The sequence below is a fragment of the Papilio polytes genome, unplaced genomic scaffold (genome assembly GCF_000836215.1).
Source record: "Papilio polytes unplaced genomic scaffold, Ppol_1.0 DF823923.1, whole genome shotgun sequence".
Taxonomy (NCBI): Eukaryota; Metazoa; Arthropoda; class Insecta; order Lepidoptera; family Papilionidae; genus Papilio; species Papilio polytes.
Genome location: NW_013525281.1, coordinates 6,037,044 through 6,054,108, shown reverse-complemented (window position 1 = coordinate 6,054,108; position 17,065 = coordinate 6,037,044). Strand labels below are relative to the sequence as shown.

Here is a 17,065-nt window from a genome sequence, read left to right as displayed (position 1 = left end):
AGGCCGAGCTCCATACTGAGGTCTGCGGCGGCGCCGCACTCCGCCGCGAAGGCTCGCGCTTCGCCCTCCTCGCCCGCAAACGCACGTACTGTACGCATATTGGATATCGCCTCCTCCGCTACTAGAGTTGTTTTCTCTATCTAAAATTGTAAAGGAAGTCGAAAGTTTCATATACTACCTTTTTCCCGCGACTCCGTTCGCGTGAAATTTAAAAATAATAAAGAAATTAAAAAATATAGCCTATGCTACTCACAGATACTACAGACATTTCTAATGGTGAATTTTTTTAAAAAAATCGGTCCAGTAGTTTTTGAGTTATTTCAATACATACAAAAATTTAAATCTTTTCTCTTTATAAAACATTATAAAGAACGCTAACATGAGTGTTTTGTGCGTCTCTCTCTTATTCCGTGCTCTCTCTCTCACACACTTATAGTAATATTATAAAGAGGAAAGATTTGGATTTTTGTATGTAACGGCGCGCAATTATTGTTACTTAAATCGATTAATATTTCAATTGAATAGTCATTTTTAAAGTGTTGCCAATATGTATAATTAGTTAAATGAAGAATGGTTTATTTTAATTCATGAGCGGGCAACCCCGAATGGGTTCGTACGCGTCAGAGCAACGATCTATTTGACAAGGGGGTTGTCAAGGGATGATCTAGCTGTGTGCGCTTACAAATCCATTGGCTCGTGTTTTTCATAAGTTTTAGTGATCTGATTATATTGTGATGTGAACTAATTTGTAATAAAACAGTGTCACTGGTTGTTTTGCGGTTATAATTTCAAGAATCTCCCAAACACACGCCCATAATGCAAAACGATACCAATCAAGTAAACAATCCGCCTTCGGAGCTCACACCTCCGCCGCTCGTTACTCCGACATATGTATTAAGATACTTCAAAAACTACTGAGCCGATTTTAAAAATTCCTTCACCGTTCAGAGGGTAATTTTTTAATTTCACGTGGTCGATGTCGCGAGCATCAACTACTAATATAAAGAGGAAAGATTTTTAATTTTGTATGTAACTAATGAACTCAAAAACTACTTTACCGATTACAAATATATTACACCATTAGAAAGCTACATTATCACTAAGTAACTTAGGCTATTAGTTTGTTAGAAACTTTTATTGTCATTAAAAAAAAAAACTTCATTAAAAAAGTTATAAAACCCTGCTATCGTGTATTAATTTAGTACCACATACCTGGGCTTGAGCTTCTCTTGACAACTTCCTCAATAAAGAACCAATAAATGTTCCCCCGATCACAACAGAGGGAATGCAAATCAACGTCAACCCGGTCAAGTGTGGAGATATCACTAGAAGACTTACGGCTGAACCTACCACCTAGAAGTTACATAGATTTACTGATACATAAAGAACATTACATCATCATCTTTCTTCTTATCCTTCTCCCGTAGGGTCGGCACAACCGGTTTTTGTCTTCAACATAACTCTATCATACGTCATCTCAGTCATCACTTCCTTGATCATGTCACCTTTCATCCATCCATCTCTTTCTACGTCTACATCTACCTGCACCCTTCCACACTCATAACTTTCTCCTTGTAACATGCGATTCATCCCTCCTCATAATGCCCAAACCATGCTAACTGTACATCCCATCCTCGTCGCCATAGGTACTGTATGCTTGGGACGTTTGCTCCTGTCGGTGGCTCGGACACGACTGACTTGCTGGCATGACACCATGACACAAGTAAACAGTGTGGCCATACACTACACTAACCATAAAGAACATTATATGCTTGCTAATAATTTAAATAAAATATGACATAGTCAACAGGTACAATTGTTTTCAAATACCATGACAGATCAAGGTCATCTACGCACTGCACTGTACCTTCCCACTATATCCCGTTTTACCTAAAATTGGGTTTATTTCGGGATTTGTACGATATTCCGAGCTGCCAAGATATATGAAAACAACTATAGGAATATTCAAAATAAGATGTTTAAATTTTCCAATGTAAATTTTTTAGATCAATTGCTCGGCGCAACATTTAATTGGTTTGAAATACATTACAACCTCGATAACACAAACCTCGGTAATTTAAAAACCTCTATAACTTCAAAAAATAACATGTTCCCTTCCCATCAGAGCCCAAAACCTCTACAACGTAGATCCTTGATAACTTAAAACCTCTACTTAATATTTGTGTTTCCTTTGGACTTTAACTTATCGAGCTTCTACTGGACATCTAAAATGTATTTCATTTATTACTTACTTGTGTGATTGCTCTCAATCCACCAGATATAGTCTGTTTGAATGAACTTTTAAAATCCTGAACATCTACTGTTATCCTTAAACAAAACAAAACAATGGAAAAAATGAATTCTAGAATATTACATTTAATACTAGCTTTCACCTGCAAAACCATCCACATGGAATGAAAAAAAAAACAGTAAGTAGCCTATGTGTTCTTCCAGACTACCCTCTACATCTATGACTTATTTCATTGGGATCCATTCAGCAGTTTAGGCTACAAACTCTAACAAACATCCATCCATCAAAACTTTCGCATTAATATTAGTAAGAAGTAAGATTATCTAGCCGATACTAAATACCGTCTATACTATAAAAGATATGTATTTTTGTAGGTATTGAAATAACTCAAAAACTACTGGGACAATTTTAAACATTCTTTCACCATTAAAAAGGTAATTTATCTATGAGTAACATAGGCTATATTTTTTAATTTCAGGCGGACGAAGTCGCGAGCAACATCTAGTAATTAATAAATACCTATTAACTAATTCTCCAGTTCTCTCTACATCAAAGAATGCCATATCCTGTTTCAGAATTGACACAAACAAGTCTTGTTTCATCTGTGCCGCAACACGCTCGCCCACTTGAGCCAGCAGATGAATGTAGAAAAATGTAAAAATGGCCTGAAAAATATAAAAACATTTTTTCATTCATTTTTCAAATAGATACAACTAAAAATAAGGATTTTTAAAATGCATTTTGTACTTCATGGGGAAACACTAATGTTCTCTTTTCAAAAAAAATTGAGAATAGAATGTCAACAATTAGTAGCTATTAACTGTGACACCATTTAAAAAAAAGAGTAAATGCCATTGAGTTCCATTTAGAAATTTAGACTAAAAATTCTAACAAACATCCATCCTTCTAAACTCTTGCATTTTTAATATGATTTAGAAGTAAAATAATAAGATAAGAAGTAAGATTACATTAAAAGACCACTTACCTGTCCAATATACAATGATATCATTTTCAATGCAGGCAATTTGATCTCTTCAATAAAATCTATATTAGGATTGTGTTTCATACTTGCTAAGATATTCACTATCACACCCAACATAGCTGGTATATATACATTTAGTAATGCAACCGCTAATGCTGACTGAAAACAAACATATGTATTTATTAGTTTGTGACTTTGTTTACATAGAATTAAAAAAAAAATGTAGCCTGTTTTCTCCCAGACTATGATCTACATCAATGCTAAATTTCAGCAATATATGTTCAGACATTCCAAAGATATGTTGTAATTTATATTTTACTACAGAAGATATAAATAATTGAACTGATGTATTAGCTTTATAAAAAGTTGTTCAATGGGATTAACTCAATTAACTGTCCCATTTTTACATACTTATTGTGTTTAAACTTCTTGGAGTATAAACCTACCTAAATCTTAAAAAATATCCAAACCCAATATCACTAAAATATTTTCTAGTGCCTTAGGAACATATAGGGAAGAACTAACAACGATTTTTATTTTAATAGGTGGTTTAAATGAAATTAATTGAAACTTACCGCAACAGCAGCCACCAATAACCATTTATGTGGTAATAGATACTCTAAAAACCTCTTCCAATCAAACTTGGCACTGTCATCATGTATGTTTGATCTTCTTTGAATAGTCCTAGTGGCATTAGCTTTACAAAATGCAGTTCCATTATATAATAAACGTACTCCTAAACCTAAACTTATGCCTGTGCACAATTTCCAAGGGCTACATATGAAAAATTTATTGACTTTCTCTATACTCTTCCTTTGGACAGATGTAAACAATTGTTTCGTTGTAAAACCCGGTTTATGCTTTACTATATTGATAAAATATCCATTGCTTTTCGCTAAAAGATGCCTGAAAATAAATTATTCCTGTCAATTTTCCTCATTACTATGTTAAATAACACTGTTAAAGTTTGGCATTGGTTAAGTTTTTACCTTTGTCGTAATAACTGACAACAAGGTGTTTGGAGTAATTGCCACATATTTTTAAATATATCAAAAGTCGGCGTATTTCATACTTTTTCTTCACACTAAACTTCACTTCAATTTTAACAGTAATTCAAGAAATTGTAATTTATTGTTACAGCATAGGCAAATTTCAACTGTACTGCATTTTCTGTCAAACTGTCAACGTCAATTTGTCAATTTGACAAAGGTCCAAGATTATACAAAAACGGTTAAAAGGTTCTTGAAGATAATATAAACGCTTTCTTCCCAATAAAATAAGAAAGGCTTTTCTTGTGCTTGATATCTTAATTTAATTTAAAAAAAATTAAATAATTACTACATTAGGTATAACAAAAAAAAGGGAAAAATTAAGTAAAACGGTTAGTGTAATATATTAGCCGCTAGATGGCCATACGGTACAACAAAACTGCAAAACAGTCGAAGATTTACAATGCTGTCGGCGGTTTTTTAACAATTTTTTTTTTTTGATTAATAAAAATTCCGCTTTATTTTACTTCGACAATTCGGACACATGATAATTTTGCTTTCGGCATATTCCTAGAAACACACATAGTAAATTTTAAAATTGTATTGGTATTTTCCATTCGTGATGATTGTTTAAAACCATAGGAATATTCAGGAACAAAAAGTTGCTTAGCATGCACCAATACAATAGATACATACTTTGGCCACATGCGTATAAGTTTTTTAACAATTAAATATTGAAATCTCAACCGCGATACAATTTCCATAACAATGTACAACAATAACTTAAATACTCCTTGGTCGTTTTTTTATTCGAAAATCAAACAGATGGTCGAGTGGAGTGCGGGCCCCGATTTCGCGCCAATACTACCCATTGTTTAACTCAAGTGGCGCGAGCATTACGCAATTATTTGTATATGCCAGTTTTATATTTGATTTTATGCCATTTAAAGTTCTATTAGGGCGATGAAGATATTCTAAAGCACTTCTTAGTTGCAGAGATATTGATTTTTAGTGTGCTTTTGTTTATTCATTTTGCGAGATAAATAACTACCATTTTAAAAAAGCATACAATTGGCATCACACAAATGTGAACTTTCATCTACGTAATGAAATATCCTAAACGCCGATCATCCATGGTCCATCTATTGTGGGCCAATTATTATTATTTCGATATTCACACATTAGGGAAAAATAATGACTATCATTCTCACACTGGCCACAATGAGTAGCCATAAAGTGACAGCAATAAATTTTAAATGGATTATGCAGATAAAGTAAAAGTAAATCGTATTTAATTTTGACTGACTTACTTAGTTTATCTCTAGTTCTTACTGTATTATGCCAAAAAAATATGGTTAGACAATAAATAGTTAAACACGTGTTTTAACTCTGACTGCTGATTGATATTATGGACTTCAACGTTGTATGTTTCCTCTTGTATATTTATAACCACAGTTTTCGGTATTAGGTTATTGATCAAGATTTTCGGAATTACAGAATAAATATTTTTCAATAATGCTTTGTCTAAAATCCTCACCTCCTTGGGCAGGTTCAGGATCACATTATAAAAGAGTTGACGTAACCAAAGTTTAAGCTAAAATGTTATTGAAACACTGTCCAAGTTAATCTAAGTTTATTGCTAATATCATGAATTTTTTTATTGTGATTTAGGTTTTTAATAAAATTCATGTATATTTATTTTCTATTTCACCATTAAATCAAATATTTAAGTACCTACAATCTATTGGAAATTAATTCAAAATCCATACAGACTATAAAATTAAGTATTTATCCATATGTCATAGACACCATCAATGGTACAAATTCAAATGCGTTCCAATAATGGCGGATATCTCCTAATACTGTAATTTATGGTTTGCGGTGACATCGAAATATGCAAGCGTTTAGTTCGCCCCGAATTGTCTGTCACCAAATGGTTAGGGCGTGATAATACAGAATGTTAGGGGATTATTATGATTTTATTGCTTATACAAATAGATTCAGTTAAATTAATACTGAATATTATCGTTTTTAATCTTTATTTAATTAAAAAGGTTTTTTTGTTTTTTTTTTTTTGAAGTTGATTTGACGTGTTGTTCTGTTTTATGAAATAAAGCTTGAAAGTCAGCATATGGTGGAGTAATACGGCATAATTGATCAAAAAACCACTTTAATTCTAATATCCTATTATACAGGGTGTGAGATGACGGAAGACCACAGACACAAGTTCAAGAATGTAAATTTTTGGTCAGAGAATTTGTGATCTTCCGTTGTAGATTTTTTCCGGACATCCTTTACAAGAATCGGAAGTAATAGAATCACACAACATAGTGACTTAACATTTTTAAAAAGTCAATAGTTTCACAGAGTATATTACGAACAGAGACAATGCATTATTGACAATGGCACAAACGTTAGATATATAAGTCATATCGTTGAATCCGTTCAGACAAAACAGTTAATCCTATTAGCCGTTGCGAGGCTGAACACTTGTCTGTGCAAGTGTTTAATGAATCAGATTATAGCGATCTGTTCGATTCCTGTAGTTAAAGTTTTCGGGGAGCGCTAAAATGTTGCAAAGCCGTTTAGTCTACGTATAATTCAAACATTATTTATATGAGTCATAAGAAAGATTATTATACAAGAACTTAATTTTCTTTTTGATAGCAAATGTACAAATTAGAAAATAATTTGGGTTAAACAATTTTTAAAGGTTCAATCAATGATGTTTTAGCGGTTTTAGGTTCCATTTTTAAGATTTTAAAACATAGAATAAGCATGGATTTAAATCCAGTTCTTTTAGAAATTTACGTAACGCTAAAACTATTAATTATACTTAAAATTAATTTTAGTGTTTACGTAAATTTCTAAAAGTAAAACTTTGTAATATTTTGATAATTTAAATTTAATTTACTGATCATTTTCAATTTTAGAAGCATAAGCTTATTTACGCTTAAAATAAAAATCTGTTAAAAAATGAAGAACTCTCAATAGTTCGAAAAACATTTTAGAGCTTCCGTGTTGTCTCCGCAGCTGGTAATGGCCACCCGCGAGGCTGAAGCTCCTGGCCCTACTATTTGACTTCACAATAAAACCAATATAATATTTCACCAATAAAACATCATATGACTCCTAATCCGTTGAAATAAAGTTCATATTCGATTAATTCTTATTTTCTGAACAGAATACAATTCACGTAAATATTATTTCCATGTTTTGTCGACAGATGGCGCGGGTTGGATAATACCACACTCTAATGCCCTATGAATATCGGCAGTGAATTCAAATCGATGTGTACACAAGTATACTTTATGAGCAATAAAATGTTGTTTGTTTTATAATTGACCCGATATTTGACTGCGATATTACACATATGGGAATCTTATGGGAAATCTTAATCTGAGAACTTTGATGGCTTATTTCTTACAAAATTTATTACTGAGATTAAATGGGGGAAAATACAAATGAACTTAGAAGTAAGTTGTTATTACTTTAGCGATACTTAAATAATAAAGTGTAAACACACACTATTTCGTGGCGTAGGAAGTAAAAATTCACAGCATATTTAAAAAAAAACCCTACACTTACAAAACGCTTTAGGCTATATATTTCACGCTATTAAACTTAGGGGGTAAATAAATTGGAATAAACCGTCAGGTGGAAAAGGGACCATAAACTACAAGATGCCAACATTTAAGGATGCAAGGTTATTATGGTAACGGTAATTTTACCATTTGCAAATGTTAACAATAAAAAAAATAAAAAAATCCATGCGGTCGAAGGGAACAGCTAGTCCATTTATATGTTTACTTGCTGCCTTTGGACCTAAAAAACATTAAGCATAACTTATTTTACACGATTATCTTAAGTGGTTTTTACAGCATGGAATATTTTTGCTTGCTATTCTAGTATCAAAAATGGTTACCAGATTTACGTAATTTCTAAACGGACAGTTGCTCTGTTGTAATCTCTCGAGATATCCGTAGACAGATGACGTTGTGTAAATATTTACAATGGCAGTAATCCATCCTCGTCTTAGCGGAGATTAAGTGAGTTTTATTGTGAGAAACTCTCTCATCATTAGCTTACAAATGAGGGGTTAGATGACGGGATGTAAACAAACATAAAAAATAATTAGTCCATAAGTTGTAAGTACACATCTTACTAATATTATAAATGCGAAAGTTTAGATGGATGGATGGATGGATGTTTGTTAGCGTTTGTAGCCTAAACGGCTGAACGGATCTCCATGAAATTTGGCACAGGTTTAGAGCATAGTCTGGAAAAACACATAGGGTACTTTTTATCCCGGGAATAGTTACGGTTTTTGTGGGATTCATTAATTTAGTTTTTTAATGTTTACTCGATCATTCTGCAACGGTTCAACATATCCTTTTGAAATTTGGCACAGATATAAAACAAAGTCTGGAGTACACATGATGATGACATGAGGTTCATCCCCCAGAAATGTGCGGTTCCCGAGGGAAACGTAGCTTTTTGTTATTTATATAGTTCGTATGTTTTCTAATACCACGCGGACAAAGTCGCGGGCAACAGCTCGTAAGGTATAAAAACATTTGTTAAAGTTCTCTTACTTTCAATTTTGAAAGGGCTTTGTATTCTTGATACTGATTTTATTGTTAATTCGGACACAGAGCAGACAGACGAGAAATAAACTCTCAAACTAAGACGCCTTAGATTTAATTCCTAGAGACAAAAGTTTAACTAAGTAAACTCATCAAAGTGGTATAGATAACTATGATTGTATACGACAATTATTTAAAAAAGAACTAAAAACATCAAAGACTTAGTTACATAAAGTACCAAATTCCCAGTGAGCAAGTGGGCGCGCTTCTCAAAGTTTAACGGAGCGCAACAAGCGTGTAGAGTCTACTCGTAGTGAAAACTCGGCCGTGTAATAGCCGTCAGCCCTTTGACTCCGTCGTGTATCAAATTCATAATAATTTGAGGAACAATTAAGGTCCCCTTTCATCCCGTACACCTTTGTGGTTTGAGCCCATTGCGTCTCATTTGACTTTGAGCGTTTAATAGAGAGTAACCTCAAAGAAAAATGTACTTACAGACAATTACACCTACGTATGTAACTATGAGGCACTTGCTACCGCTGAGTCAGTCGCTAAGGATGTGCGTGTATGTCGATAATTTACGTTGTGTCGATAAAACACAAATTTTATATTATATCAAATTCAGAAGGTATATGGGCAATTTAGTAACGTTATTGATTTCTTAAGATCGGTTAAAATTGCAATGATCCAAATCCTCGCCAGGATCATATGAACGCATTTTATTTTATTTGACGTTAATTTAGATATGAAAAGAACAGTATAAAAGTAGCGAAAAATGAGTCTAGCCCAGTTTATTATTTATTTATGTAACATATACTAGTAGACAAAAAGGGAGTGATGACTGAGATGACGTATAATACTCGTAGTTATGTGGAGGACAGAAACCCGCTGCGCCGACCTTACGGGAGTAGGTTAAGGAGGAAGATGATGATGACGCCATACTAGGGAACATTTAATAATTATAATAATACCGAAGGTAGAATTTTATTGTTTGTATCGATAACATATTTGTAGTTCACATCACTATGGTGCGTTTGCCGGCGGGTGGCTTTTGCGGTGAGCTCTCCAATATTCGCTTTGTTACTCGGAAAAATGTTCCCTCGGCCGCGTCGCGTCTTCTACTTTGTACACTCAAATGTTTGCCTTTATAATAAATACTTTGAATATTCATATAGCTCAAAGATTAAACTGACTTTCTTTTTATTTATAGCAAATATTACATTTATGATATTATAACTTAGAATTAATCTAGACATTGATGAATACAAAACCATGTAGTGATTTAACGGATCAGTTTTCATTATGAAAAAGGTTGTTATATTTTTGTCTCGTTCTGTGCTATTTAAATAATTGATAAATCTACCAAATAATTCATCACAAGATAAATACTTTGTAGAATTTCGTAGATGTTTAAAATAGTTTCGTTTAGTAATTAGCATTTTGGAAACATTTTTGATATCCGAAAAATCGATATCGGGATTAACATCTGGTAGTCATAAATCTTTTTCTATGTCAATATGTTAAGATGAAGTGCGTGTTATCGATCATGGGAAAGGGCTGGGCGTAGGGCAGTATAGGGCAGTTTAGGGCGGTAAAGGGCAGCGTAGGGCAATCCTCGGGCGGAGAGATTGTCGGCAATATCGCGATGCCCGCCGGCTCATTTAATCACGCGACGGAATGTGCCGGTATAGAGGTCGTTAACGTTACAAACTATAGAGACAGACTTTTAAAAACAACTTCCTTACAATTAAGAGTAAAAGTATAAGACATTTATTATTACATTATTATATATACAATACATTCTACAAAAGATGTCTAGCATTTGAAATAAAATCTTTAATTTTTTGTTAGTTTAGTCAACGAAAATGATATGACTACTACAAGTTTCCTTTCGTCAGTTTTTCCGTCCTATTATGTCATCTCAACGAATCGGTCACTAGGTAATAGTAAATTATTAATCATGTTTTAATAATAATATAACTGATCAGGTGGATTTATAATCAAACATGAGTTTAATATTAAGATCCGACTCCATACTTGCAGTGCAAGGAGCCGACAAAAGGCGCGCGGCCCTCGCACGTTTATTGGACGAGTCAATAATGTTCAGTTGTACGGACAGAGGCCGGACAAGGGAATATTTGTGTATATATCGTGGAGGCCATAAACGGTGTCAACCATAATGTTGGCTCGCAGCTCGATGGCCGGATTGCGTGATTTGCGAACTATCTGCGCTTATTGCGTTGTTGGTATGCTGATATGAACATCTTACATGAGATGTCTTAGGAATACTATAAACTGATAGCAATAGAAATTATTACACACACTATTAAGGAAGTGTATGTGATAATTGTATTTAGACGGATTTTCTTTACTTTAGATATTATGGACGTTGTAGGTACTTTGTGACGGTTTTCTTAAACTAAAGGTACTTGGGTACATGTTGATTAATTGGTCCAGATTATGTATTTATGCTTTAGTATGCAAAAAATATATCACTAAGAATTAAATATACACCTAAATAAAACAATTGCTAATCGTAGCAAGGAGCTACGCACTCTACGCGGGCCTACGAAATTATATACTCCCGTAGTGAGTGTAAATAGAAGAATTTTTTAAATTCTGAAAAGGCCAAAAGTAAATTTATTTCTTACAAGCTTGTCCAATGTCTTGACACTTAACGTCCCTAAAATTTCCAAATACCGTCAGTCAATGTCCTCGAGAAATTCTATTCATTGAAATCGACGCATCTTCAGGACTAGGAGTGCGTAATCCTTCAAGAGTCGACACCATTGTTGCAGTGAGCCATTAATCCTGCCTTCACAAGACAAGAGACATCCATCAATTGTCAACATTGGACTGGCGTCCCCACTCCGCTACCCTCAAAGGGAGTTCCCCCTCACACACACAAAGAAATGCGCCATAGATTAAACCGCCGATGGTAATTTTTAGAGGTTTTAAAGTAGAATATGAATAATCTTCACAAATAAAATGTTTAAACATTTTTAGAAATCATTCAACAAAGAACATTTTTGCTAACTAAAGTTATTTCATAATTGGAACACTTTTAAATGACCACAACATTCGGCTAACCCAGATAGTCTTTTTATAAATGTAATACCTACTATACCAAAAATGGCAGTATATACTTTGAAGTTTTAGGTAAAAAAGATCGTTTTTTTATGTCTCGTTTAGTTATAATCTTTGACATCCACCCTGTCTGCGTGTCTACAGAGGAGTGAGCTAGTGATTGTCAAAATTTGGCTTCGTAGAACAAAGCGTTATTTACCAAGAGCGAGGGGCGAGGGGCGCGGTGCGAGGCGCGCGGGGGCGGGGGCTTCCTTTGTGACGGCATTACACCACTCTACATAATATTGTGAAAGTTCTCACAATACACTGTTTGCCTCCGCGTAGGTATTACGGCTCTCCTCTTCTTTTTATAGGGAAATAGACTTGGCAATCTTTGAGCTCGGCGTCGGCTGGTGATTAGTTTTGTGAAGTTTTAATGACGGCTGTTTCGTGTTTGCTTTCTACTTTGTTTCCACTTTTATGACGCCTTCTGTTGTTTGTAGCGCCTCAAGGAGTAACAGTTTGAGGTTATAAACATTATAAATTCTTTAAAAAATCTAAGCATTTAACATACTAATGGCAGGTTTCCTACCTACGTTTTATAGTTCGTTGGTGATTTGATTTGATCAATTTATGAATTGCGTTTCCGAATTACGTAACTTGATTATGACAAAATACGTTGAAACTTCAGAAACCCAGCATATGTTAATCAATCTTGTCTCTTCTATAGATGTGATAAATATTAGTGATTACGTCTATTAAGTCGTCGATACGACTTCTTCACTAGAAAATGCTCATATCGTATAGACAATCAAAGTTTCTAATCGATAAGTTATCATGACGCTTTAGTTAAGTTTTAAGAAAAATATTAATTTAACGGAACAAGTAGAATTTCAACGCTCCAGATCAATAAATGTCCATTAAGCTAATGTTTAAAATAATAAAAAATCATGGTACAGAATAAAATAAAAAATATTTTATTTAAAAAAATACATCTGACAGAAAGAAAATTTCTTAAACTTATTCATTGTTAAAAATATTTGAATGAACCTAAGAAATATGCTGACATTAAAATCAATAGGATGATAAATAGAAGAGCCCTCGATATAAACAACGCATATTATAAGCAATTAAACAACAATAGGGCATTGTGCACCGCTCTGCAGAAAGCGAATTATGCAGTAAACCGAAGTTAATTGGCCGAAAACCCGTTTCGGAATTGAACACACGTTCGGAAGGCTCGCGTTCGAAATTCAAATGAGGCGGCGTGCCCCACCCCCTGCCCCGCCCCGCCGCCATCTTGAAATCGGGGGAGCTGGAGGGGGCTGCTAAATTATTTCATTTCGCATCGGGCCGCGGGCCGCGCGAGCTATAGGATTAAAATAATTGCCAGCGAAAGCGTAAACGGATAATGATTTCTTTTTGAGTAAAATAATATGATATGACAATTTAATTGTTGTAAATTTGTTCCTTCCATTACGCTGTAAAAGGGTACCTTACAATGGGTCTGGTTTCGGTTTTGCAATTTGTTGATGATACATAAATACAAATAAATTACGACATTATACAAAATATTATTGACATTTTATTCCATTATTCTCATCTTTGTCTACCAATATAAAAGGACAATTAAACCTAGTTAGTATAAAAAATTATGATTACCAGCATATTATATGGTAACCAAGAATTGCTTTAGGTTTTAGGCAAAAAAAAACATTTCTGGCTAGATTAAAGATAAAAAAATAACTTCTTTAATATTAGGCATTTAGCTTGTAAGTCAAACAATTGTAGCACTTTGTAGCACTACGTAGCACATTTGTAGCAAACATTTTAGTTTCTACCAAATAAGTTTCAAATTGCATCTACGATAGATAGAACTATTGGTAACTTCTACCACAGTATAGAGATGCATAGAAAAAAGTATCAGTATTGACCTGGAAGTAGCACAAAAAGTGTAAGTTCGCCGGCAAGTCAGCTGGTGCGAGTTGCGGCGAAGCGCCGCTCGCGAGACGAACATTTTGCGGTCCGCCGTGTCGACTGACGTAGTCCTACACTATTAATGTTGCTCTACTTATATTAAAGCAATTTTTTTAAACCATTTCCCTTTAGTATGAAATTATATAACAACCTTTCAAATTACACTCATCAAAAACTACATAATTAATTAATGAAACTTCATTCAATTTCAAATTTCATGTAACATTTAACGTGTATGTGTTGACCAGCATATTTAGAGGAATTTAGTAAAACTAAGAAAACTAGTTTTTTTCTATTGTAGTAAAAAAAACATTTTACTTTATCAGTTTCTGTACAATGTGTTTTTTTACTTCATAAACGAGATGTTATCTGCGTTTATATCGTCCAACATTGCGTTTAATTTTAAAGTAGAGCATTCTTACAACTGTCAAATGCCATTCAGGTGCGAGTCGAACACGATTTAGCCATCAGCGCTCCGTCGTCAGTCGCACCCCCCATCTCTCCCACAGCCTACCCCCTCTTGTTTCTGATTCAAATTGAATCGAGTTGCAAGACTTGAACCGCGCGGATGTGGCAAGTTGCAAGGCATTCCCGCTAACTTGGAACACTGCGCGCTAAGTCAATCCAATCTGTTAGATAAGTCAGATAAGGTTCTACTGATCGGAAGCCAGATTACCCAGTGTACCGAGATAAGTAGAAAAGAATGCAGAATAAAATAAAAACACTAGTAATACGGTTAGATTCAAAGTTTGAACTCTTCTAACTTTAAATTGTTAATCAACTAGATTTCTATTTTTGTTCAATCGATAGGTATATAGTTATACTAATGGTATCATCATCCACTTGCCCTTATCCCTTATGGAGGGTCGGCACAGTATGTGCTGCTCTTCCATACATCTCTATCAGCCGTCATATCTGAATTCACTCCTTTCTTAAGCATATCTTCTTTCACACAATCCATCCATACTTTCTTCGGTCTTCCTCTTCCTTTGTAGCCATCCACATTCAATCTCAACACTTTCTGGTTTATGTCCCCATCATTTCGTCGCATAATAGTTATACTAATGGTATAAAGAGAAAAAATTGTATTTTTGTATGTATTCGATTCACGTAGAAACTACTGCGCCGATTGTCAAAATTCTTTTGCTATTAGATAGGTAATTTATCTGTGAGTAACATAGGCTATATTTGATTACTACTAAGTTAATAATTTAGGTGATAGGTTGAAAAAAGGGCAATCGTACGTAGACGTGGGCAACAGCTATGATTAATATTTGTAGTGATAACGTTTGTAAAATCCCCTCTAAGTTAACATATGACTTAGTTCATTGTATGAATAGTTCACCACTCTCGTGAGTTTTTTTCATATTAGTTCTATTCATTATTTCCTTGAGTCAATTATTCAACAGATAATAATAATAATAGTATTAAGACTGTTTGAACAAATGTATTTTCCAGCGCTCTATATAATTATAACCATAGGTGGAAAACTTAACAAATCCAAATTCATCATTTCGAGATAAGTATTTACTTTTTGGGCGTTTTATTTTTTTAGGTCATTAGCGATAAAAAAAATTACTATAGAGAATTTTATATTTTTTAATTCGCTCTTAATCGGTTTTTTTTTAATCAATTACATATTATTTTTATTTCTAACTATTTTTACTTCTGTGTAGTTATTGAACGTATTTATTTTTCTACCAGGAATACTAAATTAGCTACATTTTTCGTACGGTTTCAAATAACTAAATATCGCTGGACTACAATAAGCGTTGTTTGTCTATAAAAAAAACAAAGAAATCGCAGTTTTGCGAAAATGGCAATTGTTAAGTTTTCCACTTACAGGAACGTAATAACTGTTTGCCAGTGCAGTGATAATGGCTCAGATTATTTCATCAGTACAAATATCAAACGAACACGAATTAAACACAGATGATACAGTTGTAATCTTACTTTAGATGGATGGATGTTTGTTAGAGTTTATAACCTAAACAGCAGAACGGATCACGGCGAAATTTGACACTAATAGGTACAGAGCATCGTCTGAAAGAACACATAGGCGTGAAAGAAGTTGTGGAAAAAAGCTAATTTTAACAACAAATAGTTGTACATAGCAAAAGTATAAGAGAGGTTATATCCGCGAAAATTTAATAACAAGGAAAATGATTATTCGAACACCCTAATACTAGAGTTGGGGTGAGACGAGATTCGACTCGGCCGTGCCATCAATAATGCAAGCTAGCGGACAAAACACTTAGCGGGCTGTTGTCCCCATTGAGATCGTTATTGTTATGTACTACATAATGTGCACGCCAGTTATGTACAAGGTATGTATGTTTACCAACTGTACTACCTCAACACATAGGGGAAGTACTTCAACGTACCTAGTCTTGCTTTTAAGAAAGCTGCGAGTTATTTTTTTTTATCTTATTTAATAACTGTATAGCATCTTTACAGATTAAATCTAATGTGACATACCGATATGTTATCTTACTTCTAACTAATCTTACTAATCTCCTCTCACTATGATTATAAATGCGAAAGTTTAGATGGATAAATGGATGTTTGTTAGAGTTTGTAGCCTAAACGGCTGAACGGATCTGGCTGAAATTTGACATAGATGTAAAGGATAGTCTGGAAGAACATATAGGCTACTCACTTTTGTTTTTTAATTCAACGAGGACAGAGTCGCGGGCGATAGCTAATAATACACAATATTACAAAAGCATAGTTTTGTCTGACTTAACGAAATTCGCACTATTCTCCAAATTATTTTCGGACTACTAAAGCAGTTAAATATAGAAATAATTTAACGAGTTAGTAAAAATAAAATTTTTACTTGAAAGCTTTTTCTTGATCGTACACAAGTTAACATTAATTTTAACCATCAGAATAGTCTATCGGCCTAATTCTGAAACGACATCTTAATATCTGGCGCTCTCTCTTGTCCAAGGCCAAGACCCACTTCGGGTCGCTGTAAGTAAGTATCTTAATATTTAACAGCGTTGTAATTAAAGTCACTCCAAATTCCATTAGAATTTCCATCAGATTGCTTACGCTTAATGATGTTTAAGATTCGTTTCATTGTTCCGCCGTAAGCAAATTGCAATGAGTGACAGCTTATTTTTATCTTGTAAAAAGTGTTTCAATCTCAACCCTCTTTGATGCACCAAAATTAAGTATCAATTTATCACGACACCATCAATATTGGGCT

At 33.9% G+C, this 17,065-nt stretch overlaps 1 protein-coding gene across 1 annotated transcript in view; it reads right to left on the bottom strand.

Moving 5' to 3' along the window:
* LOC106102566 (ATP-binding cassette sub-family B member 8, mitochondrial) overlaps positions 1-4,399 on the bottom strand; it is an 8,319-nt gene extending 3,920 nt beyond the window's left edge. Inside the window, exons 1-7 of the mRNA XM_013282087.1 lie at positions 4,223-4,399; positions 3,809-4,139; positions 3,237-3,392; positions 2,771-2,916; positions 2,253-2,328; positions 1,213-1,353; positions 1-140 (exon numbers count right to left, since the gene is read on the bottom strand). The exon at positions 1-140 is cut by the window's left edge and continues 15 nt beyond it. Coding sequence (XP_013137541.1) covers positions 1-140; positions 1,213-1,353; positions 2,253-2,328; positions 2,771-2,916; positions 3,237-3,392; positions 3,809-4,139; positions 4,223-4,269 — 1,037 coding nt within the window. The 5' untranslated portion in view covers positions 4,270-4,399. The remainder of the gene's footprint in view (positions 141-1,212; positions 1,354-2,252; positions 2,329-2,770; positions 2,917-3,236; positions 3,393-3,808; positions 4,140-4,222) is intronic.
* Between the last annotated feature and the right edge of the window lie 12,666 nt (positions 4,400-17,065).